At 57.1% G+C, this 27,484-nt stretch overlaps 2 protein-coding genes across 3 annotated transcripts; both read right to left on the minus strand.

The window, feature by feature from the left end:
- Window positions 1–407: 407 nt before the first annotated feature.
- On the minus strand, window positions 408–10,306 carry BCAT2 (branched chain amino acid transaminase 2). The gene is made up of 11 exons (XM_030298964.1): window positions 10,210–10,306; window positions 6,953–7,027; window positions 6,379–6,582; window positions 5,081–5,191; window positions 4,879–4,998; window positions 4,566–4,729; window positions 3,385–3,527; window positions 3,138–3,223; window positions 2,780–2,920; window positions 2,627–2,701; window positions 408–1,756 (listed from the first exon to the last, which is right to left on the minus strand). Exons 1-11 carry the CDS (start codon window positions 10,231–10,233, stop codon window positions 1,718–1,720), a joined length of 1,182 nt encoding a protein of 393 aa, XP_030154824.1. The 5' UTR covers window positions 10,234–10,306; the 3' UTR covers window positions 408–1,717.
- A 1,896-nt stretch (window positions 10,307–12,202) lies between these two features.
- Window positions 12,203–27,482, minus strand: HSD17B14 (hydroxysteroid 17-beta dehydrogenase 14). Of its 2 annotated transcripts, XM_030299464.1 has the most exons (10): window positions 27,111–27,482; window positions 26,566–26,604; window positions 25,476–25,558; window positions 24,755–24,821; window positions 21,854–21,945; window positions 13,214–13,318; window positions 12,909–12,976; window positions 12,717–12,813; window positions 12,501–12,616; window positions 12,203–12,309 (listed from the first exon to the last, which is right to left on the minus strand). In XM_030299464.1, exons 1-10 carry the CDS (start codon window positions 27,196–27,198, stop codon window positions 12,300–12,302), a joined length of 765 nt encoding a protein of 254 aa, XP_030155324.1. In that variant the 5' UTR covers window positions 27,199–27,482; the 3' UTR covers window positions 12,203–12,299. The 2 variants fall into 2 exon arrangements, with proteins under 2 accessions (XP_030155324.1, XP_030155323.1); XM_030299463.1 differs by having other exon boundaries at window positions 12,281–12,616.
- Between the last annotated feature and the right edge of the window lie 2 nt (window positions 27,483–27,484).

The following is a 27,484-nucleotide window of genomic DNA, read 5'->3' on the forward strand; positions in this document are numbered from 1 at the left end:
CCACCCAGGCGCCCCTTAAGGTCTATTTTTGAGAGAGCACAAGCAGGGGACGGGCAGAGAGAGAGGGGGCCAGAGGATCCAAAGCGGGCTTAGTGAGGACAACAGAGACCCCGAGGTGGGGCTCGAACTCACGAACCATGAGAATTTCCCCTTGCACCCTGGACCTTCTCCCGAGCAATCATTGACAAAAGGGGGTGAGAGGGTTTGCCAGTGGTTATCAACAAATCAGAATTTTTAAAAAAATTTTTTTAATGTTTATTTATTTTTGAGACTGAGAGAGACAGAGCATGAACGGGGGAGGGGCAGAGAGAGAGGGAGACACAGAATCGGAAACAGGCTCCAGGCTCCGAGCCATCAGCACAGAGCCCGACGCGGGGCTCGAACTCACGGACCGTGAGATCGTGACCTGAGCTGAAGTCGGACGCTCAACCGACTGAGCCACCCAGGCGCCCCAACAAATCAGAATTTTATTCCAAAGCGGTTGGTTGCTGGGTAGGCCACAGACCTTGTCTGCTCAATAGTCCCCCGTGGGTCTCCCTCTAGCAAAGGGGGTCAGAGATAAAGCGACAGGCCCAAGGCCACACACCCGGCAGATGACACATCCGTGACCAGCTGGATATGCCTGGTCCTAACGTCTGGCTCTCTCTACACTTACACACATAAATAATTAAAGTATGTATGTGAAAGAGCCAAGATCTGGCTACGAGGCACGACACAGGGAGGTAATGGTGACTATGTTTTATAGACAGACTTCTGACGTTGACCCCATCCAAGGGTATTGTACCTTGCCTCACTCCACACTCACCAGGGCCCACTATCTGCGGTACTGGCCATGGGTGCTGGGAAGCCCTTGGAAGAGAGCAAGCAGGGGAGGGGCCGCTCTTGACGCACAAAGACCCTCCGGGGGCCAAAGTGGATGCCAGGGCGCAGGCTAGGGCCAGGGTCCAGGCAGAAGAGAACTGCGTTGAAGCGGGGCCGAAGGGGCCCAGAGGAGACCCACAGGGCCGATTTGGGGACAGGAGGACAGGGCTTGAGTCTGATGGGCTTTGGCAGGGGAAGAGGGGCAGGGCCGAGGCATCTGGCCTAGCGACTAGATGTACAGTGGGGCTGTCCCAAAGATGGGGACGTAGATAGAGGAAGCGCGAATTCTTGGGCCAAGAGGCCAAACTCAGTTTATGAGGCGGAAAAAGCTCCCACGTCAGAGAAACGGCCAGAGCACTGGGAGCTCCCATCGCTGGGTCTTTGAAAATGAAAAGGGCCCAGGGCGGGGATTCCTGGTTGAAACCCTGGAGTCCCTGAGGTGCATCATCGGGGATGACAAGCTGATGTTTTGTTCTTTGGCATTTTATTTCAAAATAAAAGAGGGAAAAAAAAAATCAACAGCAGCACCGGGAGATCCGGCCTGAGAACGGAGAGATGCGGAGCTGGGGGGCCAAAGTGCATCCTCGACCCCAGGAAACGGAGCAGCGGGGAGTCCAGATCCCCCCCGCAAAGGCCTGAGAGGCGGGGCTGGGGCCCAGACGCCTGGGTAGGGCCCTTATGGCTTTGGGAGTGTAGAGACCACGCGGGGGCGCCAGAGACCCAGGCGTCCCGGCTCCCCCTGGCCTTTTATTTCATATTGCACTTGAGGTGAGTCAAGGGTAGGGAGGCGAGGTTCCGGCGAGGACTAGATGCTACGGGTCAGTGGGTCCGAGGGGAGGTAGGTCAGTCTTTAGCGTCACACCGGGAGCATCCACTCGTGGGTTCCCGTTCCGTACTGCGGGACGACAGAGGTGGGCCGTGAGAGGAAAGCCACACTGCAACTCCCAGCAAGCCCTGGGGCGTCCCACGCGAAAGGGTTGTGGAGTTGCGCCCCCACGACTCCATGGGAAATGCAGTCCACTTCCCGGAAGACTGCCTACCGCTATAGGGAAAGGGGAATCGGGCCGAGATGGCGCAGAGGCTCGAGGGCGATGTAGTTCCGCCAGCGGTCACTGTCAGGCCCCCCAAGGCTCTAGGGGAAAAAAATCCTCTCCGGCAGGGAAGGCCCAGAAAGTCCAGAGACGTGTAGTTCTAGGTCCCGAGGCACAGGACTTTATCTATCGAAGCTCCCGGGAAATGTAGTTCTAGGTCGAGTGCCATGGAAAGGGGCCCGGAGCTTCTCAGGAAAGCTCTCTCGGCTGGGATGAAATGGAAACACCTCCGGGGGCTTAGGAGAGGAGATATTCCTGGGCCACAGTGGGGGCTGAGGTCCAGAGGCTGGTAGGGCAGTCCTCAGGCCAAAAGGAGAGCCCAGGGCTCCAGGGCCACCACGCGGGGCGGGCTTCTGGGCCAAATACCCACCGGAAGTCCCAGAGGTTCATGGGAAGGGAGTGCCCCCACCGGAAGTGCCCCCCTAGGAGGCAGGGAAGGCGAGTTCTCAAGCCAGGGTTCTAGAGGCTCCCAGGAAAGGGTCATTTCCCGCCAAAGAGTGTTCTAGGCCACAGAGGCTCACGGAAAAGGAGACCGTCTGGGGCCCAGAGGCCGATGGCAGGGGCCATTATTGGCTCTTCGGCCTGCGGCGGGGGGTGGGGGGAAGGAGGCTCATGGGACGTGACCTTCCCTGGGGAGCACCCATCCAGCCCATTTCCCGGCGGGTGCACCTCACCTGGATGGCCCTCAGCTCCTTCAGGAAGCGGTGGATAAGCTCAGGCCCGTTTTCCATGGTGGGAATGTGTAAGTGCTGGAGGAGAAAGCGCCGTGAGGCCCGGGCCGCGCGCCGCCTTCTTCCCTCCCGTCCCCAACGGCAGCCCCACCTCACCTTGCCTTGGTACACGATCCGGTGGACAGGGCAGACCTGGCAAGCGGTGCCCGAGCCAAAGACTTCCCGGACCCGTCCCTCGTCCAGCGCCCGCAACAGCTCCTTCATGGTGATCTTCCGCTCTACGACCCGGAACTCACCCTGCGGGGCGATACACAGGCGCCCGGGGGGCTGCGCTGCCGCGGAGCCCGGCCTCCCCCGCCTCCCCAAGAAGGGTGAGAGAGAGACCCGAGGAGACACAGCCGGAGAGAAGGGGCGGGGGCCAGTGCGCCACGGCCTCCCCCGCCCATTTCCCCCTGAAGGTTCTGGCCCGCAGCCCCGCAGGATCCCATCATTCCCGAAGACGCTGCGCCCTCACCCAGGTCCTGGCCAGGTCCAGCAGGCTCTGTCTGACTACCCCAGGCAGGATGACACCGTCCAGCGAGGGGGTCACCAGTTCCAGCACTGGGGCAAGTATAAGGATGGGGGTGTCCCCTCACACCCTGCCCTCCCCTGAGGAGCCATCCGAAGCCCCCACCCCTACCCCGCCCCCAGATCTGCGATCTGCCAGGAGTGACGATAGCCCACTCCCGCCAGGGCCTGTGTTGGGTCAGGGGAGGGCTCACCCCCATCCTCGTAGGTCCAGTAGATAAAGATGTTCATGGTGCCCACCTCGGTGAGCTGGTGGTCAGGCCCATACAGCCAGAGGACCTGTTCGCAGCCCCTCTTTTTCGCCTCCTCCTGCACCAACACTGTGGGCCCGTAATTCCTGGGAGAGGGCAACGGGGTTGACCGGGGAGCCGTCTTCTTCCTCAGACTCTGCTGAGGGGCAACCACCTCCTCTGTGAACTCTTACGACGCCCCCAGCCGGTTCCATCACAGCACACGCAGGGGCTCCCACCAGCCTGGGAGGCCCTGGAGGGCAGGGCCCGGACCTGATTCATCCGTGTCCCCAGCTTCACCCAGCACAGGGCCTGGCCCTCAGGAGACCTCACAAGGTTGAAAGGACCTGAATGAAACTCCCAGCTGGGGCCACATTCGCTCTCCCAACACGCCTGTACCCCACCTTCTGTCGGGATCACCACGTGGGAGACCCTCCCCGCCAAGGCCAAGGCCCCTGGCAGGACAGATTTACACAGAAAGCCCACACAGAGGGGGGGATGATCCTTGGAGGCCCCAGGGGACTGGGAGAGCTGAGCATGGGGGTCAGGAGGTGGGGCGCTGGCTGAGCTTGGGTGTTCAGGGGAGCCTGCGTGGGGGAGACACCAATGAGTGAAGTATAAACTTCATTTCTGGAGGCTTCCCAGGGGGCCGATCCTGGTTTCCCCACTGCCCTTCACCCAACCCCTTCCTAATACTTTTTTTTTTTTTATGTTAACAATTATCTATTTTTGAGAGAGAGAGAGCATGAGCAGGGGAGGGGCAGAGAGAGAAGGAGACAGAATCTGAAGCAAGGCTCCAGGCTCTGAGCTGTCAGCACAGAGCCTGATGCGGGGCCCGAGCTCACAAACCATGAGATCATGACCTGAGCGGCAGTTGGACATTTAACTGACCGAGCCACCCAGGCACCCCACCCCTTCCTAATTCTGAGCCGACTTGTCCACAATGCTTAGCACAGACCCTCTCCCCTAGAGCCCCCTCCCCCCCCCCCCAGTGCCAACATCACATCCCACGGGCAAGCAGAGCTGTCCCAGGTATGTGAAGTAAGAGGGGAAGGACAGTGGACATCCAAAGACGCAAATCGACACCCAGTGCCTCTGAAATCCAGGGCACAGGACATGTGGGGTCGGGGGGAGGGACGACTTACCCCCCGACCTTGTAGTCACCGACCCCACCCACCCAGGCCCGGATGAATGTCGGGTCGGCTAGGAGGGAGACAGGGTCCACGGCATCTCCAGGGAAGTACGGGCCCACAGGGCAGAGAATGACAAACAGGAGAGCTTGCGAGGAACGGGCGACACCCAGTGAGGGCTGCAGTGGGCAGAAGGGGGCATCAGGGACCCAGGAGTCCAGGCCCCCAGCCCAGCCCCTCCCTCTCCCCTGGAGTTCCCACCGCTGCCCCTCAGCAGACCCCCCCCCCCTTCCGCCCCACATCCATCCCGCGCCGGAGTCAGGCCCACCTCATTTCCAATGATCACAGGCCGCACATAGAGGCTCGCGTTGGTATCATCAGGGACCCAGTCTTTGTCCACTTCCACCAGCCGGCGGATACACTCCAGCAACTCGACCTTGTCAAAACTCTGGGCAGGATTCCCATGAGTCAGGGGGACCCCCTGCGCCCCCCCCCCCCCCCACCCCCGGGGGCCAGCCACGGCCCCTCACCGGCAGGCAGAGGCGCAGGGCCGAGCGCAGCATCCGGTCCATGTTGAGCCAGGGTCTGAAGAGGCGCACCTGCTGGTCGCTGCCTTTGAACGCCTTCATGCCCTCAAAGAGCTGCTGGGACAGGGGCGTAGGTGACTCAGCTCAGAGACCACCTCAGAGAGCCATGAGAGACACCAAATCAGAGCCTGATACACAAGGATACGGACACGGATGCAGAGACGGGGCTGGGGAGAGACTAACAACGGAGCACACAGAGGAAGGAAAGAGAAGAGACAGAGACACCAGTAACAGCCAGAGAGACCCAGAGACAGGGGTGCAGAGACAACACCCTACTTAAACCCTTTCCATGTTACATGGTACGATTTCTCGGGAACAATGGTGTGGAAGCTCTGGTTTTAAAGAATCCTTGTGTTTGAGAAGCACTGGAACAGCTACGGATGTAATGATACAACTTCCAGGATTTGCTTCAAAAATCTTACAGAAAGGGGGACAAAGAATGGAGTCCTGATGAAATGAGACAGTGATCGACACGTGTGCTAGCCGATGAAGTGGGGAAGGGGGGGGGGGCAGTTATCGCATTCTTTTTTCTTCCAAAGTAAATTTATTTAATTAAAATTTAATGCCTTGGGGCGCCTGGGTGGCTCAGTCGGTTAAGCGTCCGACTTCGGCTCAGGTCGTGAGCTCGCGGTTCGTGGGTTCGAGCCCCGCGTCGGGCTCTGTGCTGACCGCTCAGAGTCCGGACCCTGCTTCGGATTCTGTCGCCGTGTCTCTCTGACCCTCCCCTGCTTGCGCTCGAGCCCTCCATGGCTCCCAGGGCCCTCAACAAGGTGCCGGCCCCACAGCTCCTCTGTGGCCCTGAGGGTATCCTTAGCCTCCCCTGCCTCACTCCAGTCCCCAAATCCCCCCAGTACGCCGGGCTCTCCTTTGTCCCGAGTCTTTGTACTAGCTGCTCTGTCTCCTGCTAACACCCTCTAAGCTTCCCTCCGCCAGAAGAGACCCTACTTTCTTTCAAGTTACAGGTAGGATCGGTGCCTCCTCTGGCTTCCACGATGCCTCAGGTGCCTCCCCACCCCCACCCGCCATCACGATCATGCTGGGCTGTAACCAAAACACGGGGGTTTCAAAGGAGAGAACTGGGTCTGTGCATCTCGGGGAACCCAGCATCACCCAGCTCGGGGCTCGGCCTGGAATACGAGGGACCTGAGAAGGAAGGGACACACGGAAAACAAACCCAGGGCGGTGCACCCGGCAAGAGGGAACAGATGCAGAAAGACGGGGACAGAGGTCGGGCGCCATGCCTGTAGCGAGTAGTGGAGGCCAGAGCAGGCTGGGTGCAGCATGAGGTTCTGGAAGGGCTGGATACGGGGCTGGCCCCAGCCCTTCTTCTCGGTCCATTCCACCATCAGCATGTGGTCAGTGAAATTCTTCCCAAACACCAGGGGCTTGCTGGGGTCAGGCTTCTCATGAGGCTCCTGTGTTATTTCCAGCTGCAGGTCTGCAGCCTGAGAAGAGACGGGGGACCTGGGTATCCTGAACTCTGGGCCCAACCTCAAACTGAAAAACTACAACCCCCATGAATCTCTGGGGCTAAGACCTAGAGAGAAGAGACCCCCCCCCCGTGGCCCCAGAGGCTTCTGGGACATGCAGTATCCAATCTCTCCCACAGCCTTATGGCGGATTATGAGGCCACCCCGTTGCCAACCACCTTCACCTTTGGACCCTGGACCCTTTTGGAGATGCCCAAATCCAGCTGCCGGCCCCTCCCTCAAACCTAAGGGTCCTCGCCCTCAGTCCCCTCCTCCCTCAGACCCAGTAAGTCGTCCAGGCCCCAGCCCCTCCTTGAGATCCAAAAGTATATTCCCGTCCATTCACCTTGAAGTTGGATGAGGCGTATCTTCTGGGGCCACACAGAAGCCAAGAGACAGGGAGGAGTTTGCGGGCCCAAATCTGGAGGAGGGGGGGACAGAAGTAAGAAAGGTAGTGAGGCCAGGAGAGAGAGAGAGAGAGAGAGAGTGAGCAGGGGACCCTGGCGCTCGCTTTGCCACTTCCTGCACTTGGGAGGTCCCTCTGGCCTGCTCTATCCCAGGCCCGGTGCATTCTAGACGGGGCATGTGGCCCTGGCCAAGTCTGCCCCCCTCCCAGATCAGCGTATAGCGGGAGGGAATCCCAAAGGAGGCCAAGTCCCCTCCCTGCCCTCGCGAGGGAAATCCCTAGAAAAAGCTGAATCAGCTCCTGTTCCCTCCTTGCCGGGGCAAAGTTAAACACAGGCACCTCCCACCCCGGGGAACTTTGTCCCCAGCCCTGAAATCAGCTCAGACAGAAGACAACCGACTGAGGGAAAGTGCACAGGTAAGTGAAGGCCTCCCTGGGGGACCCAAATCCTGATAAGAGTTAGAAAACTGAGGAACCTATAGGCCATAACTCCCCAGAACCCAGAAGCTGGGCCCCCCGCCCCCTCCTCCCTCAGACCCAGAACTCTGGACTCCTCAGACCCAGGAGACCCAGTCCCCAGCCCCTCCTCCCTCAGGCCCAGGAGTCCAGGACCCCAGGCCCCTCCTCCCCCAGACCAAGGAGTCCGGGACCCAGGCTCCTTCTCCTTCAGACCCAGGACTCCAAGGCCTTATTCTCAGGCTTCAGATTACCTGAGGCTCCCAACCCCATACCTCAGACACCAATGATTCTAATTCCCTACGGATCCCAGGGCTGAGGCGACCACATGGGCCTGGGGGGCGTCCCCTAGTCATTGACAGAGACCTTGCTCAGATCAACCCTTGTGGTCCTGCCTGAGGCAAACAAGGGAGAGCAGGTCTGTCCGTGCCCATCAGGGTGGCCTCTCCCCAGTATTCTTTGACCTCACAGTGCCTCTTTCCCAGCCTGGCAGGAAAGCAGCTGGGTCATGAGGTTCGGGCCACCACAACAGCGGACGTAGCCTGCTCCTGCCCTGTGCGCTGGGTGAGCGGACGTGAGCGTGAATGGCAGCAGTCACTGGTCAGTAGGTGAGTCCTGGGGAAATGGGGGGCGCTGGGCTGCCAGGTCCTAAAGTCTGGGCCCTGAAGTCAGAGGAGTGGGGCTGGAGAGCGTGGGGCCCAAGAGCGGCCGCCCGAGCAGGGTGTGGGTCTGCGGCATGGCCTCTAGGTGGCGCTGTGTCGCCCACACAAGTCTGTGGCCACGCTTCTGTCCCGGAGGGAACCGGACTGCACAGCATGGAGACAGCATGGCCACCCAGGGTGGAGACAGCGGTAGCCGGGCAGGAGAGTGGCCCTCAGAAGGAGCCACACGGAGAAAAACAAAATAAAAGAGAGGGAAGAGCAAGAATGAGAAAGAGACAGACGGAAACAAGAGACAGATAGGGAGACAAACTCACGTCAAGTCAAGTCTGGAGAAATCCAGAAAAATTCCGAGGGTGAGATATAGAGAAGCTGAGGGAAGGAGGAAGAAGTGGACAGAGACCAGGCTTCAGGTGACAAACACAAAGTGAAAGAAGACCAGGGGAAACGAGCGAAGCCGACACCAGGAAACAAGCTGTCTCAGTGATATTTACAGACAGAGATACCCAGGAGATAGAGATATCTCTACCTCTCCCACAGGGCACAGAGAAGGGGCCGGACAGTGTCCAGATTATAAGTCTGCACTGGCCATCAAGACCCTGTTGTCCTGAGAGAAGCTGTCTTTGTCTTCCCAGGACATTTCTGCAGGCACAGGGGTCTCAGCTCAGGGAAGGTGCTCCACCTTCTGACACCCCACGCCACGGGGATTGGACCCAAGGGATACCCTCAGATGGTAGATGGGCTGTTGGGACAAAGGGTGTAAAACGGTGGGGGCTGAATTAAGAAACAAGGAGGGGGGGAGCGGAGGGGCACAGGGCAGAGCTCTGCAACGCGATGGAGCCTCCCCTGTGTCCCCATTACAGCCTAGGACTGTCCCCATGTGGGACTGTCCTCCCAGCAAGGCCCAGGACTGTCTTTTGTCATAGTTCAGCCCTGTCTTTCACACTTCAGACGGCCCCCCACATCTCAGCCCAGGAAGAGTCCCCTTCATAATGCAGTGCTGTCCTTGTCTCAGCCAGAGACTGTCCCTACCCCAGCCCCAAACTCTCCCAGTCAAAGCCCCCAAATTGTCCTTGTCATGGCCCAGGACTGATCCCATCACATGGAGAACCGTCCCATTGTAGCCTGGGACTGTCACATCACAGACCAGGTCTGTCCCACGATAGCTCAAGACTCTCCCAAACTGTCCCCATCACCGCCCCGGACTTTCCCACCACAGCCCAGGAATGTCCCCTTCAAAGCCCCAGTTGTCCCTGTCACAGCCCAGCATCCGTCACCAAAGACTCCGAAACGTAAAAATCTGCCCTATCTATCCACCACGCTGGCATAAGAGTCCCAGACAGAGTCAGGTGCAGACTTATCGTGAAAAACACTTTCCCCAAGGTTAAGCAGCAGCTGTCCCGGGTTCTAAAGATCACTTCTTTGAGTTGTTACTATTTCTTTCCTCGCCGAGAAACTTGATTCTCTAAAATCATACTCTCCAAAACTCTGCTCACTGGTATCTCATCAGGAAGAACAGCCCCTCCCATTCTTGCCAGGACGATCTGTCACTTTGACAGTGGGAAGCTGCCTCGACTTCCAACCCGGACGCAGACTTTCAGATAAGAGGTTTCTGGGACACAACATTCCACATAGATCTTCATCTTTTAATTCCAAGAAAATCGGGCCTTGGGCCCAATTCCCAGTCCAGACCTGAGATCTGTGCCTTCATCCTACCCCCAGCCCTCGGGGTTCGGGGTGTCTTTTCCCGACGCCCCCACGCGCTGACTATTCCCTCCTTAGTCCCCCCCACCCACCCCAGTCCAGAGCCTGTCCCATCACTCTGCCCTCCTCCGTGTTTCCCCCCACATACCTCCGGTCGGCGTCCCGGTCCCACCACCCTGTCCTTTTACAGCCTCGTGCTCCCTGCCACGGGGCCCCCTCCTCCTCGGCGCCCCGCAGCGGAACCCGAGCACCGAGGGAGCGGCGCAAAGCCGGACGAGCCGGGAGCTGGTGGGCCTCCCGGAAGTGGGCCTCCCGGAGGGGTTTCCCCCAGCCTCTCTCCCCACCCAACCCTGCCCCGGCCCGGGGCCGCGAACCCACCTGCCCCAGCGCGGCTGCGGCCATGGTCGGTGCGGCGGGCTAACTGTACCCGCCCGGGGCGCCGCCCAGAAGAAAGACGTTCCGGCCCCGCCCCGCTCACGCCCCCCGACGCGGGAGGGCCCCTCCTCTGACACCCCAGGCCGGCCGGGCCTCCCCGATTATAGGGCGCCCATGGGGAGCTGGGCCCTGCTGGAGAGCGCATGCGCTGGAATCCGCGAGGCGAGGGGGAGTCCATTGAAATACGCCCTCCTCCCCACCCCCACCCAGCTTCTGTTCCAGCCACGCAACTGCTGTACCAGAACGTACGTGGAAGTTTTGTTTCTGCTCCTTCTTTTGCTTTCATGCATTTTAATAGGTACTGTCACGGAACGCTAACGAGGATAAGCAGTTCGAGGTGAGAGAGGAAAGGCCAGGAACAGAAAGAAACCTCCGCATATCTCGATCCCTGGGTGATCAGGAAAAGCTCTCGCTGTAAACGTCTGTAAATAGATCACGTAAATGAGAAAGGACTTGGGAAAAAGGCCTCGGAAGAGGGTAGCAGGTAGGGATGAATGAGGGGGTTGCAATCAACCCCTATTTTTTTTTTTCAAGAAAATTTTAACGTTTATTTATTTTTGAGAGAAAGAGAACGTGAGCAGGGGAGGAGCAGAGAGAGAGAGAGAGAGGGAGAGAGAGAGAATCCGAAGCAGGTTCCAGGCTCCGAGCTGTCAGCACAGAGCCCGATGCGGGGCTCGAACGGGTGACTCGCGAGATCATGACCCGAGCCCAAGTCGGTCGCCCAACCTGATGAGCTACCCAGCGCCCCACAGTCAACCCGTATTTGAATATACTTTTTTTCTTTCCAAGGGAAAATGTGTCTTCTTTGTAACTTTTTAGGAGATACAACGCACGTGGTTCATCATGCCTCCTTCCAGTCCCTGTCATCAGCGAGGCCCGGAAAATTTTAATCCCCCCACGGCATCAGTGAGCCTCTAAGGACAGCCCCTCAGGCAGGGTTCCCTGGTTATGCCCCTTCATGAGTGTCTCCCCACCCACAGGACCCCGAAGGACAGAGTTAGCTAATTACAGCGCACCAGGATCCACCTAATCCCTAGCGATTCAAACCTGCATCAGTGCCCCCTATACCGAACTCCTCGGCCACTGTGGCCCCAAAACCATCCGTGGTCAGAGTTTCCCCCAACTCCTGCATCCGGGTTACTGTGACACCGAAATGTTCGCGCTGTGTCCTCAGACTCCGATTCCTGGGCCGCTGTGCCTCCGTAATCCCACCCTGGGATATTTTGCCCCCAAATTCTGTCCCCCGGCCCTAAGAGCCACAGGTCTCGGCAAATTCCCAAGCCTCCTTCTCCTCGGAGTCCCGTTTCGCTTCCCTCCGCCCCGGTCCTCCTCGGCCACCACCTGGCCCGGGGCCCGGGGCCCGCGACCGCGCCCGGCTCGCCTCGGCCAATCAGCGACTGCCGCACACCCCCGCCGCGGCCAATCCGCAGCAGCTATGCAGCCCCACCCCCTGGCCGGGGAGACTAACCCCCTACCGCGCCCCGCGCCCCAGCGGGAACCCAGGGCCCGCTCTTCCTTAGCTAGGGAGTCCACGCCCTCTAAGTTTCCCCGTCCCCCAAACCCAGGAGTTCGGGCCCCAGCCCCTCCTCCCTCTGACTCAGAGGAGTCTGAACCCCAGCTGCCTCTTCCCTCAGAACTTGTGGAGCCCACCACCCTCCTATTCCTCAGCCGGCGAGGTCAAAATTCCTTTCCCCTAAGGACCAAGAATAACCAAGAGGAGGCCCTTTCGTTTCGCTTCCTCTACCATTATCTCCCAATAGAGCTTAATTTACTCTCCCCTGCGGGCCTTTTTATTAGCAGGGGTGAAGCCGACCGGCAATACTTTTCTCAGGAGCCCTCCGGGACGGGCTCCTGCTGCAAGGCCTGCCGGGAGTCGTAGTCCTTGGGGTCAAGACCACTAGTGGGAACGCGTGGGGCTGCAAGGGGCGGGGCGGGGGGCGGGGGTTGGCGGGAGGCGCTCCCGGCGTGGCAGAACTCAAAAGAGCAGAAGATCAATGACGTGAAGCCTTCTTCCTTCTGGCTGCAAACTACTTTTATGGGAACCTGCGGGGGGTGGTTTGGCACGTTGGTTAGTGGACTTAATGTCTAGAGTTGGGGTGTGCATCTAAGAAGCAGGTGGGTCGAAGCTGAAATTTGGGAGTCCTAGTTAGGAAGGCCCAAGTGGAAACGTGAGAAATCAGGATGGGTTGGTGGGGGGCTCCAAGGGGGTGCCGGGAATGGCCTTGCACCCGTACCCCAGCTCTGCACCCCCGGTCACAAACAGCTCAGTCCCGGTGCAGAAGTTGGCTTCAGAGGCCAGGAACACGGCTGCCGCTCCCACGTCAGCTGGCTGGCCCATGCGACCCAGGGGCTGGGGAGAGACAAGGGAAAAAGGAGATCAAGGGAAGCCCCCGCCTGACTGCTACACCCGAAGCCTCCCATACCACATGGCTCTGGCCCCCCACTCCTACCTGGGCCAGTATGCCTTCTCGGATTGTGGCTGTGGGGTCAGGTGTGGCGGCGGCCAGCTCCTCCCACAGTGGGGTCCAGATGTTTCCTGGGGAGATACTGTGGGGAGGGAGAAGAGGGGATCAGGGAAGTGTGCCACAAACACGGCCTCGTGGGCTCACTTCCTGCCTTCTCCGCGCATTGGAGCTGCTCACCAGTTGACCCGGACGCCATATTGACTCTCATCCAGGGCCAAGGCTTTGGTCATGGCGGTTACTGCCCCCTGCGGAAGGTGATGTGGGGGAGAGTTCAGTCCAGGGAAGTTGAGGTTCCTCCTGTTCTCTCCTCCAACCAGGGGGTGTCAAGCTGGGGCCTCAGAATGGGTAGCCATGCCTTCCCTGAGGGCTTCTATGGGATGCCCCAGGCTCTGTTTCTTGGGAGGCACTGGCTGCAGGTTGTCATGCCTCAGGGCTGAAGTCCTTGGAGGCCCTAGTGGGGAGTGAAGGAAGGGGCAGGGTACCTTGGTGGCCACATAGGGAACTGCCTGGACCTGGCCAATGGCCCCGACCAGACTGGAGATGTTGATGATGTTCCCCTGGCTCTTCCGCAGGTGGGGGAGGGCAAGCTGGGGAGACAGAAGGCCAAGTAAGTCACCTGAGCCCCTAGAGCTGCCCCCAGCCACACTGAAACACACCCTGATGTCTGGGACAATGGCCATTGCTCTGGTACGTTCACTGCTTGGGTCTCTGTGCCTTGTAGGGACAGCATTCCAGAACCCCAGAGAGCACCTTCACTGGTTTGCCCCAGGGTCTCAGTGCTTAAGGAGTCTCTCCATGCCTGGAAGGCATTTTTCTCTGCCTCACCTCTACTACCCCTCTCCCTCTCTCTCTCCCCCATTCTTTGTGTCTTTGTCCTCCTTCCCATCCCTGTCCCCCCTTCTCTAGGTCTCTGTCTCCCCACTCTGGGTCTTTGTGTGTTACTCAGACTCCTGTCCAGATCGAGACAGGAAAATGCAAGATGGCCGCATATTTTGCAAAAATGAGAGGAGACTCTTTTATCCATGAGGGGAAGCCCTGTGGTCCGAATGTGATTGGGGGGGGGGGGGTTCGTGGCATGCACCCCACTTCATGAAGCTCCCTACCTCCTTGGAGGCCCCTAAACTAATTCTCTCTCCCTCTCCTCCTCCCTCTCTGTCTCTCAGCTCTTGGACTACACATGACCTTGAATAAACTCAAATTCTATCCTTCCCCTCTCTTTACTTTGACGGCTGAGCTAGCCGGAGGCAAGACCTGTTCCTGCCACGTAATATTAAAGGGGCGCCTGGGTGACTCAGTCTCTTGAACCACCGACTTCACCTCAGGTCATGATCTCACGGTTTGTGAGTTCGAGCCCCACGGCGGGCTCCGTGCTGATGGCTCACAGCCTGGAACCTGCTTTGGAGTCTGTGTCTCCCTCGTTCTCTGCCCCTCCCCCGCTCATGCTCTGTCTCGGTCTCAAAAATAAATAAACTTTATTTTTTTTAATGCTTATTTATTTTTGAGAGAGAGAGAGAGAGCATGAGCGGGGGAGAAGTAGAAACAGAGGGAGACACAGAATCTGAAGCAGACTCCAGGCTCTGAGCTGTCAGCACGGAGCCCAACGCTGAGCTCGAACTCACAAACCGTGAGATCATGACCTGAGCCGAAGCCGGACGCTCAACCGACTGAGCCACCCAGGCGCCCCTAAAAATAAATAACCTTTAAAAAAAATTTTTAAAAATGAATATTTTGAGAGTGAGAGAGTGGGTGAGTGGGAGGGACAGAAAGAGAGAGATGGGGGAGGGAGAAAGAATTCCAAGCAGATTCCATACTGTCAGCACAGAGCCCGATGCAGGGCTCGATCTCATGAACTGTGAGATCATGACCTGAGCGGAAACCAAGAGTCGGCCTTCAACCGACTGAGCCCCCCAGATGCCCCACCCGACCAGCCCTTTCAAACCTTCTCCACTCCCTCAAAAACAGCCTCCACCTATTCTGAGGACTGTAGCTTCAAACACACCCTGAGCCTTCCAACCTCAGGGCCTTTGCGTTTGCTGTTCCCTCTGCCTGGAATACTTTTCCTGACATAGCCAGGGGACTCACCCCTAGGGTGACCAGCCATTCCAGTGTGCTCAGAACTGAAGTGCTAAGGTGTCTGTCACATAATAGTTGCTCAACAAATATCTTTTGCATGAAATGAATGAATTTATTGAGGCTCTATTACGTGCCCCGCCCTGTTGTCAGCTCTTCACGCATATTGACTCATTTAATCCTGAGGACAACCCTAGAAGGAGGGACTATCCATAGCTCCTTTTTCCAGGTGAGGAGACTGACCAGGGGACAGAGGGGACTGTCACTGTGATGATGTCAGGGCCAGCACTTGTGGCCCAGCAGTGAGCAGTCAGGGACCAAAACCCGTAACCAAGAAAAAGAATTTCTGAGTGGTAAGAACTTTAAGAGAAGGGGCACCTGGGGGGCTCAGTCGGTTGAGCGCCCGACTTCGGCTCAAGTCGTGATCTCGCGGTTCGTGAGTTCGAGCCCCGCGTCGGGCTCACTGCTGTCGGTGCAGAGACTTCTTTGGATCTTCTGTCCCCCGCCCTCTCTGCCCCTCCCCTCCTCATGTTCTCTCTCTCAAAAATAAAATAGACATTAAAAAAAAGAGAGAGAGAGAAACAAAAGGAAAATAACTTGGAGATAATACGAGCATAAGTGCCAGGAGTATGTGGGCCCTGGGCAGGGGGAGGGGGGTGGAATTCTGATCCTCCCAATTTCTCAGACACCACCCACACTTCTATCCTTTCCTTCTCCACGCTCTCTCATCAGCCTCAGAACCTTCCCTCCCTCAGCCCTGGGCTTGCCCAACCCCTACCCCAGGCCCCGTCCCTGCCTATTTTTTTTTTCCAATTTTTTTTTTTAAGTTTATTTATTTTCAGCCAGAGACAGAGAGGGCGCAAGCAGGGGAGGGGCCGACAGAGAGGGAGAGAGAGAGAGAGAAGAGAGAGAATCCCAAGCAGGCTCCACACTGTCAGCGAAGAGCCGGACACAGGGCTTGAACTCCTGAACCCTGAGATCATGACTTGAGGCTAAATCAAGAGTCCACGCTTTAACCAGCCAACCAACCATCCAAACAAGGGACTGACCCACCCGGGCGCCCCTGTCTCTTTCTTTCTTTTTTTTTTTGCCCATTTCTTTTGTAAACCTTATCACTCTCCACGTAGGTATTGAACTTCCTCCCCACCCCTACCTGGCAAATGTGAGGTCCCTGAGGGCTGTGGCACTGGGCACACAGCTAACGCTCAACAAATATTTGTGGCACATTCCCTGTGACCCCTGCTCAACCCTCCCACACATTCCTTGGCCCATATCCCCCACCCCCACCCCGCCCCCAACCAAGGTCACCTAGCACGCATCGGTGGAGCCGTATCAAGGACCAGCTGGAACCTTATTGGCCTCCCTTTGGACACCTGCCCAGGAGAGCCTAGCTGTGCAGCCACGCTCTGGCCTGACTCCCATTTCCCCTAAATGTTGGGGCTCCTGGGTCTGCTCTCCGAGCTCTGCCAGGGGAGCCCCCACTTTGCTGGTTTCCCGTTTACATTGGAACTGCCTTCTGGAGCTCCTGACCTGCCCCCTTTGGGCATCTCCGTCTGTCTGTCTCCAGTGCAAAACCCCCTCCATCGTCGCCAAGAATCTGCCTCTCTCCCTCATTTCCAGCCTCGGACATGGGGTCCCCTCCTACCCAGCTTCTCAAGCCAGAGACCTGAGGGCCTTCCAGAGCCTCCTCCCTCTCCCAAAGTTCCTCATCCGATCCGTCACTAAGCCTGGCCATTGCGCTTTCTAAGGACCTCTTTAATCCGTACGATTCTCTCCACCTCATTCATTCGCTCAACAAACATTCACTGGGCCCCTGGTATGTGCCAGGTCCTGTGGTAGGTGCCGGGGATACCACAGGAAACGCGATGGGGAGAGATTTCTGCCCTCGTGGAGCCCAAATTCTGGGGGGAGGTAACAGTAAACACATAAAAGTGCCTAATGGAATGTGCTAGAATGTGATCAGGGATAAGGAACAAGAAGTAAAGCAAGATGAGGAGAATGAGACTACTGGGCTGGGTGCGGTTGCAAAAAGGGTGTTCAGGCAGGAGCTGTGGGGAGGTCTTGGAGAAGTCTGGGCCAGGCAGAAGGAACAGCATATGCAAATGCCCCGAGGCAGGACAGACCTGCCTGTTACTCAACAAGGCCTCAACGGTGGCTGGAAGTGAGGTCAGAGGAGGAAGAGGGGCCAGACCATGTTAGGGGCCTTGAAGGCCACCTCTTTTTACTTGCACAAATGTTGCTGTCTCCTTTTTTTTTTTTTCTTAATTTTTTAAAATGTTTATTTATTTTTGAGAGAGAGAGAGAGAGAGAGAGAGAGAGAGAGTACGAGCAAGGGAGGGGCACAGAGAGACAGAGATGCAGAATCCGAAGCAGGCTCCAGGCTCTGAGCTGTCAGCACAGAGCCTAAGCTCAAACACATGAACCGTGAGATCATGACCTGAGCCACAGTTGGACGCATAACCGACTGAGCTACCCAGGTATCCTGCCACTGTCTCCTAATTCCTGTTTTCCTACCCGCCACACTTTGTTTTCTGACTTGATCTGCAGGCCAGAGCCAGGGTGATCTTTAAAAAACAATTTTTACGGGTGCCTGGGTGGCTCAGTCAGTTAAGCATCTGACTTCAGCTCAGGTCACGATCCCACGGTCTGTGAGTTCAAACCCTGCACCAGGCTCTGTGCTGTGAGCACAGAGCCTGTTTCAGATTCTCTGTCACCCTCTCTCTCTGGCCCTTCCCTGGTGGTTCTTGTTTCTCTCAAATAAGTACATAAACTTAAAAAGATAATAAAAATAAAAACTAAAATAGTAAAAGTAATCTCAACACCCCATGTGGGACTCGAACTGACGACCTTGGGGTCAAGTTGGAAGCTCTACCGACTGAGCCGGCCAGGTGCCCCCAGAGTGATCTCTGAACCTGAACGATCTGTTAGTATTAACGGCATCACATCACTTTCTTGCTCAAATACCTCCCATGGCTCCCTACTGATCCTGAGATAAAGACCAGACATCTCAGCATGGCCCTCAGGCCCCCTGTGATCTGCTCCCCGACAACCCCTTCCTCCACTCAGCCCCTCGACGGCACCAGGCTCTCTCCCTGCCCGGCCTCTGCACAGGCCGGTCCCTCTGCCAGGAACACTTACACCTCAGGTGTAGCCACATCAAAGACCCCCCGGGCTCTTGCAGGTCTGGGTCTCCTCCCCGCTGCTCCCAACCTGGAGGGCCACCCCCCCACCCCCCATTTAACGCTGCTCGTCTTTCACTTCCTCCGGGAAGCCCACCCTGACCCAGAAGGAGCCAGGCTCCCTGTCACACACCTCCCAGAACCCAGACGTGTCTCCTTCCTAGCACGAAACACTCACCCATAGAAACTCATCTCTGCATTTAGGCACGGACGCCGGACTACTTGGGACTGTAAACTCCACAAGGGCAAAGACCACGCGGTGCGTCCCCAGCACCCACAACGCTGCCCGACACCTCCCGAATGCTCAGGATTTGGTGAATAAATAGATGAATGAGCGGAAGTCAGATGCTTAACCAGCTGAGCCACCCGGGAGCCCCTATACTGCTCTATTTTTTTTTTTTTTTAAATTTGAGAGAGAGAGAGAGAGAGAGAGAGCGGGTAGAGGGAGAGAGAAAGACAGAGAGAGAATCTTAAGCAGGATCCGAGCTCAGCACAGAGCCCAACGCAAGGCTCGACCCCACGACCCTGGGCTCATGACCTGAGCCGAAATCAAGAGTCGGATGCTCGACCGACTGAGCCGCCCAGGCGCCTGGAGAATGTTCTTGTTTTTAGGAAATACACCCCAAAATACTGAGGGGTAAATGGACATCATGCTTGCGATTTACCCTCAAGGAGAGGTAGGAAAATAAAGCAAACAGGATAAAATATTGACAATCGGGAGTCCGGGTGTACTGACAATATTTTGTAAGTCTTAAATTATGTCAACAAAAATCAGTAAACATTCTAGTCCGTTGGTAGAGTTTATGAAGTTCCCACTGATGAAATTCTATGATGTCTGGGTAGGGGATGGCAGGGGCAATGGACAGAACAGTTTAATAAAATGCTTCTAATTGCCAAGCTGGCCGTGGAGACGGAGAGGACTGTCTTTCGTTCTTGAAACACATCCCAGTGGTTTCTGCCCAGGGCCTTTGCACACTCTTTCCTTTGTGACTAAAACACCCTGTGCCCTACTTCTCCGCTTCCTTCCCTCCCACTCAGGGCTTAGCTCAACCCTCGCCTTTTCCCTTCTGCCAGGCTTCATTTGCCCGACATGTTTCTCAGTGACCTCAACCTGAGTTAGATACAGTGGCCACAGGAAACAGAACGGGGTGATGTTCGCGATGAGCAATAAAAATGTGCAGGCGGTAAACTCGGTGCCAGGCATGTTCTAAGGGCTCCGGGGGTTATGCAATTTACCCTCGCTTGGTTCGCAGAACAGCCCCGCGAATCGTGTACCACGATGAGCCTCATTTTGCAGGTGAGAAACCTGGGGCACAGAGAGACGCTGCAGGTAGGAAGTGTCGGGGAACTTCGGCAGGCGGGCGTCAGATCTGGGCCGCTGACTCCCCCATGAGGATTCGGTACCAGCCGCTCACGGGTAACAGAGTCGGAGCGCTCAGGACGGGGAGGTGGGGACTGGGGTACCACAGAGAGCCGCGCCCCATGTAGCACACTGTCGCTCTGCCCCCTGGGGGTCCCGTGTGCCACCCTTTCAAGAGCAACCGGAAATCTGGCCGTTTGTGGGAAATCTCTCTCTCTGGAAACGCTGGGAACTGGATACTATATACTGAGATACTATATACAGTAAAACCTTGGGCCGCGGGCCTAGTTCGTTCCAGAAACAGGCTTGTGATCCAAGGCACCTGAATACCAAAGGGGGGTTTCGAGCACCAGCGGCTCAGTCGTCATCACGCGATCGTGCTCCGCGTCACGTGCGACCCCGTAATGCAAGGCGTCGCTCGTTTACCAAGTTAAAATTTATTGGAAACGTTTGCTCGTCTTCCAAACAAACAAATAAATAAACACTCGCGGGACGAGTCACTTGCAACCCAAGGTTTCACTGTATATACAATATGCCCTTTACGGGCTGATGTTTATGCGTGTCTAATTGTCCGGGGGGTGGCAATCTCAGTGGCAAACAGAAGTTAGGCACAGGGACGAGGGTTCACGGGTGAAGCAAGGACGCCCAGCAGCCCGGACCCACTTCGCCTGGATCTCAGGTGAGACCTGGAGGTCGGCGCCCGAGTTTCCCCACACCCGTGACCCCTGGCCCACTCCTGGGCCTCCTCTCCTCTCTGTCTACACTGGCTTTTCCGATCAACTCCAGCCTCCAGGCCTCCACTCTCACCCCAGGCCCGAGAATCCCACTCAGACATCGGGTGGGCACCCCCCCGCCCCACGCAAAAGGTCCCCCCCCCCCCCGCTCCTCCCCAGGCTTCCGGGTCACAGTGGATGACAGCTCAGTCCTACCAGCTGGTGGGGGTAGGGGTGGGGGAAAAAAACCCAAACCCCACGCCTTTCGGTCTCAAGCCCTCCCGCACATCTGGTCTGCGAGGAAATCCTGACATTCTAGCTTCGAAAGGGAGCCGGAAGCAGACCAGCTCTCACCAAATCCACGGCCACAAGCCTGGTGGGATTCGAATCACCCGCCTGGACCATTCGGTCAACCCCTTGGCTGGGCCCAAGGCCTCCGCCCTCGCCCCTGCCTGTTCCTCATACGGCCACCAGAGGGCGCCAGTTCCGCTTACGGAGCTCACTTCGTTGCCTTCAGGCTCAAGTGTCAAAGTTAAGGCCTCACCCAGCCTGACAAGGTTCGATATGATCTAGGCCCTTTTGTCCCCGTTCTGCCCTCACCTCCGGCCCTCTCCCCCTTGCTCACCCTGTTTCAGTCACACTGGCCTCCACACTGCTCTTCCTATACCCTGATCAGCGCCACCCCAGGGCCTTTGCACTGGCTTTTCCTCTGCTGGATTGCTCTGCCCCACACACATTCTTGAAGTCTGGCTTAAATGTCACTTCTCAAAGAAGTTTTCTGACCACCCCACCCTGTCTAAAAGAGTACACACATACCCGAAAAAACAAAACAAAAAACAAAACAAAACAGAACAGAACAAAACAAGGGGCGCCTGCATGGCTCAGTCGGTTAAGCGTCCGACGTCGGCTCAGCTCGTGATCTCACGGCTTGGGAGTTCGAGCCCCGCGGAGGGCTCTGTGCCAACAGCCTGGAACCTGCTTCGGATTCTGTGTCTCCCCCTCTCTCTGCCCCTCCCCCGCTCGTGCTTTCTCTCTTCCTCAAAATAAATAAGTAAACTTAAAAAAATAAGCTGTTGCCCAGGATGAATACGTACACGTGGGTGCCATGTAAGTCAGGGTGGCCGGGAAGGACAGGAGGTTCTGAAGAGGTGGGGTTTGAACTGAGATGGAAAGCAGGAGGCCACTATGGGAAGATTCAGAAGGCAGGACGGTAGACAGAAAAGCTCTTTGTGACCCACTGCTCTCCATAGGGTGACAGAGCTCTAACCGCCGATCACAGACTCCCCGTCTCAACCCCTTCCCCCATGTTCCTAACATCCCTCAAGGCTATCCGCACACCACTTTGGAAGGTTCTGGAAGGTCCTCGGGGCGCCTGGCTGGCTCAGTCAGTTAAACGTCCGACTCTTGGTTTCGGCTCAGGTCACGATCTCACGGTTCGTGAGTTCGAGCCCCGCATCGGGCTCTGTGCCGACAGTGCGGAGCCTGCTTCGGGTTCTCTCCCTCCCTCTCTCTCTGTCCCTCCCCTACTTGCTCCCTTTCTCTCGCTCTCAAAATAAATAAATTAAAAATAAATAAATAAAAATGAAAATTTAAAAGGAAGGTTCTGGAAGGTCCTCAAGGACACCGGGCTGCATAGCCACGCGGTCAGTTCTAACAGGGGTTTGCACCCACCTATTTTCTACAAAGAACGGAGTCCTTTTGGAGTCAGATCAAACCGAGGCAGAGGAAACGCTCTGCTCTGAGGGAAAGTGGGTCTGACAATCTCATCGTCAGGAGGCCACCCGGGCCTGCAGCCCTCACCTTGGTCAGGGTGTACATCCCCAGCAGGTTCACCTCTAGCAGCTGCCGGAAGCCCTGGGCAGAGGTCTCCTCGGGCCACTGTGGAGGCGGATCTAAGGGGGGGTGGGTGGGAGACAGAGAGACAGAGAGAATGAGGGAGTGACACAGAAACCAGGGAAGGGAAATAGGGGTATGGGAGGGAGGGGTCACAGGGTGGCAGTGTGGCAGACAAGAGGGTCAGGGATCTTGAAAAGGAACGAAGGTTGCATAACAATTCATCAAAAAGCAGTCTCAGGCCAGCAGACGCAGGCTCCAATATGAGCCCTGCCACTTCCTGGCTGTGTGACCTTGGGCCAGTCACTTTGCCTCTCTGTGCCTCGGTCTCTTCATCTACAGAACAAGGATAACATGTAGCTCTTGGGCTTAGAAATTTCACGAGTTTGGGGGCGCCTGGGTGGCTCAGTTGGTTAAGCGACCAACTCTCGATTTCGGCTCAGGTCACGATCCCACGGTTCATGAGTTCAAGCCCCTTGTTGGGCTCTGTGCTGCCAGCACGGAGCCTGCTTGAGATTCTCTCTCTCTCCCTCTCTCTTCCCCTCCCCCGCTGGTTCCACTTTCAAAATAAATCTTAAATTAAAATGTGTCCTGAGTCAGTATTTGTGCCCGACGCTTCGCACCAAAATGTACTTGTTAAATAGATAGGAGGAATTGGTGGGGGGAGGGGTAGTGGTTAGAGGGACGGAAAAATCAATGTTCAGAAGGCAAGGAGTTAGAGAGACAGGGGAGTGGGAACAGGGGGGCAAGACAGGCAGTGGGAGGAACGCGCCCTGAATGCTCCAAAGGCTTTAGGAGACAGGGGGATGAAGGCACAGAGGGGAAGAAAACCCAGGATGGCGGGTAGAAAACTCAATATGGCGGGTGGAAAGTTGAAGGACTCTTGGGTTGTCTTCCACAGGGGCCTAGGGCTTGTGGCTTTGCGTCCTTCAGGGATCTGCTCAAACATCTTCAGAGAATCCACACGGGATCCTGTTTAACACAGCCCCTGCCATTCTCTAGGCCCTCAATCGGTTTTTTTTTTTTTTTTTTTTTTTTTTTTTTGCTTTGCTTTGCTTTGTTTTTAAAGTAAGCTCTACTCCGAACATGGGGCTTGAACTCACGACCCAGAGATCACGTGCTCTACCTACTGAGCCGTCCAGGCGCCCCAATTGCTTCATAGCCTGTATCACCACTAACCGTGCTAGCATAGACAGTCGGTTCTCGTTATGCGAGGCAGTCGCGGTCTATAAAATTCCAGCGAATACTGAATCAGCGAATACCGATCCATTGCTCTTAAGGGAAAGAGTCACGTGCTATATAGTACTATGTAAACCTTATGGACCAAATGTATCCCCCGCTCCAAATTCGTGTGTTGAAATCCTAACCTACGGTGTGGTGGCATTTGGAGGTGAAGTCTAGGGGAGGTGATTTTAAGCCTAGAGGATGGACCCCTCACGAATGGGATTCGCGCTCTTAGAAAAGAGACCCCAGGGCCGCCTGGGTGGTTCAGTCCGTTGAGTGGCTGAGTTCGGCTCAGGTCACGATCTCACAGCTCCTGAGTTCGAGCCCCGCATCAGGCTCTGTGCTGACAGCTTGGAGCCTGGAGCCTGCTTCGGATTCCGTGTCTCCCTCCCTCTGTCCCTCGCCTGCCCGCCTGCTCACACTCTGTCTCTCTCTCTCTCTCTCAAAAGTAAATAAATATTAGGGAGGAAAAAAAAGCGCTAAGCGATTGACCTGAGGCTGCCTAGCACACAGGTGCCAAAACTGGGGTTCTAAGCCAGCCAGCTCTGTGCGCTGCACCCGTGTCTGTCCCCTGGGCATCTCTCTGTTTGAGATGGGAAACCAGAGGGCACAGGTCTTCCTTGTTTGGCTTCAACTGGGTACACGCACTACAGGCAATTTGAGTTTTTGCCACTTCCACAAACACCTAGAAGGTTCCTGGGGTGGCACAGAAGCTCTTCTTGTGGCTTGGTGAGTTCACAGACACGGAGTCCACAAACAAGGAGGATTCACCGTGTCTTTTCCGGTCTGTTTTCTTACTTTAGAAGGTAAACCCCACGAGGGCCGGAATGTTTTGTCTCTTTTGTTCACTGCTAACTCCCCAGTCCCTAGGAAAGAACCTGGGACATAGGAGGCACTCGGTAAGTATCTCTTGACTGCACAGAGGGCACAGAGAGAGAGGATGAACTGGTTATCTGACATCTTGATCCTTACAATATAGGGCGGAAAATGTGGCCCAGAGAGGGTAAGCCACTTGCTTAAAGTTGTTCAGCCAGGCAAGGCATGGGGGGAGGGAGGGAGGGAGGGGCCGGGGGGGGGAGGGGGGGGAGGCGTCTCTCTTATCATGGCCTTGCTGTGTGCCCTCAGTGTCATCAGTTCACCTCTCTGAGCCTTGGTTTGCCAACATGAGGGATCCTTATGAAAGGTAGTTATTAAGCCCATGGCATTTTACCTTCAAAGCCACCACACTGAGACCTAAAAACGACACGCATGAGTGTGTCTTTACAGTCATCAGCGGAGGGAAGGGCCGACGATGACGTCAGGCTACAAGACGGAAGCTGTTTGCCCCAGATGGTTCTGGTAATTACGAGGCTGGGTGGTTTACCTGACTCCCAACAGCGCTACGATGGTGATGATCATTATCGGCATTCCCATTCTAGAAATCTAGGAACTGAGGCTTGAAGAGGTGAGGGCACACGGCAGGGAGAGAACGGAGCCGGGATGAAAACTCCAGGCATCGAGGATTCCAGAGCGACACCACCCCATCCAAGTGGACGCAGAGGGGATGGGGAAGACAAAGGGGAAACTGAGGCACGAGAGGAAGGGACGGGAAGCCAGGGAGCGGGCTGACACCAGCGGAGAATGGCCTTGGGCCTCACAACTCACGGTAGCCAGCGTTGTTGACCACACAATCCAGGCGGCCAAATCGGCGGATGGTCTCAGAAATGAGGACCTGAGGACAAAGACGTCTTGTGAGGGAGCAGCACTGGCACCCAGGCTTGACAAGGCAAGGTGGGGAGGGGGAAGCTGGAGTCACAGCCGAGGGGACAGGAAGTGGGGGACTCCCCCAAGTCACTAACGATGGCAGGAGAAGAGGAGACAGGAAGCCAGGGATGCCAGAGAGCAGAGGGCTGGGTATATTCACGCTGTCGTCCATGACTCCAGAGACCTGGGGGAGGGGTGTTGGGACGGGGGTGGGGGTTGGCGGTGGGGACATCGGAGAGACACTGACTAAAGGGAAGGGATAGAGGGGCTCCTGGGCGGCTCAGGTCACGACCTCTCCGTTCTTGGGTTCGAGAGCCTGCTGGGGATCCTCCCTCCTTCTCTCTCTGCCCCTCCCGTGCCCGTGCTCTCGCCCTCTCTCAAAATAAGTGAGTTAACTTAAAAACCCCAGAGGCAGAAGGGAAAAACTCTCACAGCTGGAGATCCACTGGGAGGGATGTTTTTGTTCTGATCTACGTGACTGGTGTGACGAGAGCCTTGAAGAAGGAAGATACAAAGGAGAACCTTCCCAGGAGACCCAGAACATGGCCAGCAGAATCAGGGAAAGCCTTGATATGAGGCTGAGCCGAGACTTTGTGACCAGGCAGGGACAAGAACAGCTCACCCTCATATCTTCCTCCTGAGTCACATCACATCGAAGAAAGAGAGTTCCAGCAAGCTCTTGCTCCAGGGCCCGGCCCCCAGACTCTGCAGGGAGAGAAAGGCTGGGGGTCCTGACTCCTGGGTCTGAGGGAGGAGGGGCTGGGGGGTGAGGACTCCTGGGTCTGAGGGAGGAGGGGCTGGGGGGTGAGGACTCCTGGGTCTGAGGGAGGAGGGGCTGGGGGCCTGGACTCCTGGGTCTGAGGGAGGAGGGGCTGGGGGTCAGGACTTCAGGGTCTGAGGGAGGAGGGGCTGGGGGGTCAGGACTCCTGGGTCTGAGGGAGGAGGGGCTGGGGGTCAGGACTTCAGGGTCTGAGGGAGGAGGGGCTGGGGGGTGAGGACTCCTGGGTCTGAGGGAGGAGGGGCTGGGGACAAGAGTCCTGAGTCTGAGGGAGGAGGGGCTGGGGGCAGGACTCCTGGGTCTGAGGGAGGAGGGGGCTGGGGGCCAGGACTCCTGGGTCTGAGGGAGGAGGGGCTGGGGGGTGAGGACTCCTGGGTCTGAGGGAGGAGGGGCTAGGGACAGGAGTCCTGAGTCTGAGGGAGGAGGGGCTGGGGGCAGGACTCCTGGGTCTGAGGGAGGAGGGGGCTGGGGGTCTGTACTCCTGGGTCTGAGGGAGGAGGGGCTGGGGGGTGAGGACTCCTGGGTCTGAGGGAGGAGGGGCTGGGGGCCTGGACTCCTGGGTCTGAGGGAGGAGGGGCTGGGGGTCAGGACTTCAGGGTCTGAGGGAGGAGGGGGCTGGGGACAGGACTCCTGGGTCTGAGGGAGGAGGGGCTGGGGGCCTGATTCCTGGGTCTGAGGGAGGAGGAGCTGGGGGGTGAGGACTCCTGGGTCTGAGGGAGGAGGGGCTGGGGGCCTGGACCGTGGGTCTGAGGGAGGAGGGGCTGGGGGTCAGGACTCCTGGGTCTGAGGGAGGAGGGGGCTGGGGACAGGACTCCTGGGTCTGAGGGAGGAGGGGCTGGGGGGTGAGGACTCCTGGGTCTGAGGGAGGAGGGGGGTGGGGGCCAGGACTCCTGGGTCTGAGGGAGGAGGTGAGGACTGAGGGAAGCTCACTCACCATCTTTGTCACAGATGACCACTTGAGCCCCGCTTTGCACTGAGAATAGGAGAACAGGTTACTCCAGCACAGACCTGGCAAAGGCCTCTGCTGCCCTCTGGTGGCCACTTGGAGTGGGGGGGCCTATCCTATCTTCCCATCGGTTCCCCCTCGTGACCCCAAAGTCTCATGACGATCCTCTAGAGCAAAGGGCAGAAGACTTGACCCATATTCTCCCTGGCCACTCCAGGTGCCTGCTGGGGTTCCTGAGCCCCCAACCCTGGGTTCCAGAATAAACCCCAAACCTGCAAGCGACATTCTCCAACCACCGACTTCCTAGTTACAGTCACTGAGACCCAGAGAAGGGGACTAACCAGTTTTGGAGACCTTCCAAAAGCTCAGGCCCCAGGCTAACACTGTCTACTCCTTCATTAGCGTTGCAAAATGAGTTTTTATAGGATATCCAAATCTCCACTCCAGTACTGAAGGTCCCCACCCCCACTCGTTCCCAGGGTCTCTCCTCTCCCAGATTCCAATGTTCCCGCACAGTCAGACCCCCTACTCACCGAAGGCTCTCACAATCCCGGCTCCGATGCCGCGCCCGCCCCCTGTCACGACCACCACCTTCCCGGCATAGCGCGTTCCCGTGGCCATCCTGCTTCTGTCCTTCTCTCCCTGTCACTCGCTAGGTGCCTCTTTCCACCTCCAGAGTCAGGGTTGAGGCCGTGGAGTCAGCCCACAAATAGGGGTTGGATCCTGGAAGCCCGGCCCTGGGGGGGGGGGGGGGGGGGCGTTGCCAGGAAGGGCAGAAGCCTGGAAGTTTGGCCCCAGACCCCTCCTCCCTCAGACCCAGAAATGCAGGCTGGAGCTGCCTCCTTTTCTAGACCGACAGGTTCGAGGCCCCTGCTCTCTTCACTCCTCGGGACGCTGGAGTCCACGA

Source organism: Lynx canadensis, chromosome E2 (assembly GCF_007474595.2).
Source record: "Lynx canadensis isolate LIC74 chromosome E2, mLynCan4.pri.v2, whole genome shotgun sequence".
Lineage (NCBI taxonomy): Eukaryota > Metazoa > Chordata > Mammalia > Carnivora > Felidae > Lynx > Lynx canadensis.

Coding starts and splice junctions, on each gene's coding strand:
- BCAT2 (XM_030298964.1), bottom strand. CDS start 10,233: ATGGCCGCAGCCGCGCTGGGGCAG. Junction 2,921..3,137: donor TGGACCTGGCCAGGACCTGG/GTGAGGGCGCAG, acceptor ATCGCCCCGCAG/GGTGAGTTCCGGGTCGTAGA. Junction 1,757..2,626: donor AGGAGCTGAGGGCCATCCAG/GTGAGGTGCACC, acceptor GTCGTCCCGCAG/TACGGAACGGGAACCCACGA.
- HSD17B14 (XM_030299463.1), bottom strand. CDS start 27,198: ATGGCCACGGGAACGCGCTATGCCGGGAAGGTGGTGGTCGTGACAGGG. Junction 25,559..26,565: donor GGTCATCTGTGACAAAGATG/GTGAGTGAGCTT, acceptor CTCTCCCTGCAG/AGTCTGGGGGCCGGGCCCTG. Junction 12,617..12,716: donor GAGAAGGCATACTGGCCCAG/GTAGGAGTGGGG, acceptor GTCTCTCCCCAG/CCCCTGGGTCGCATGGGCCA.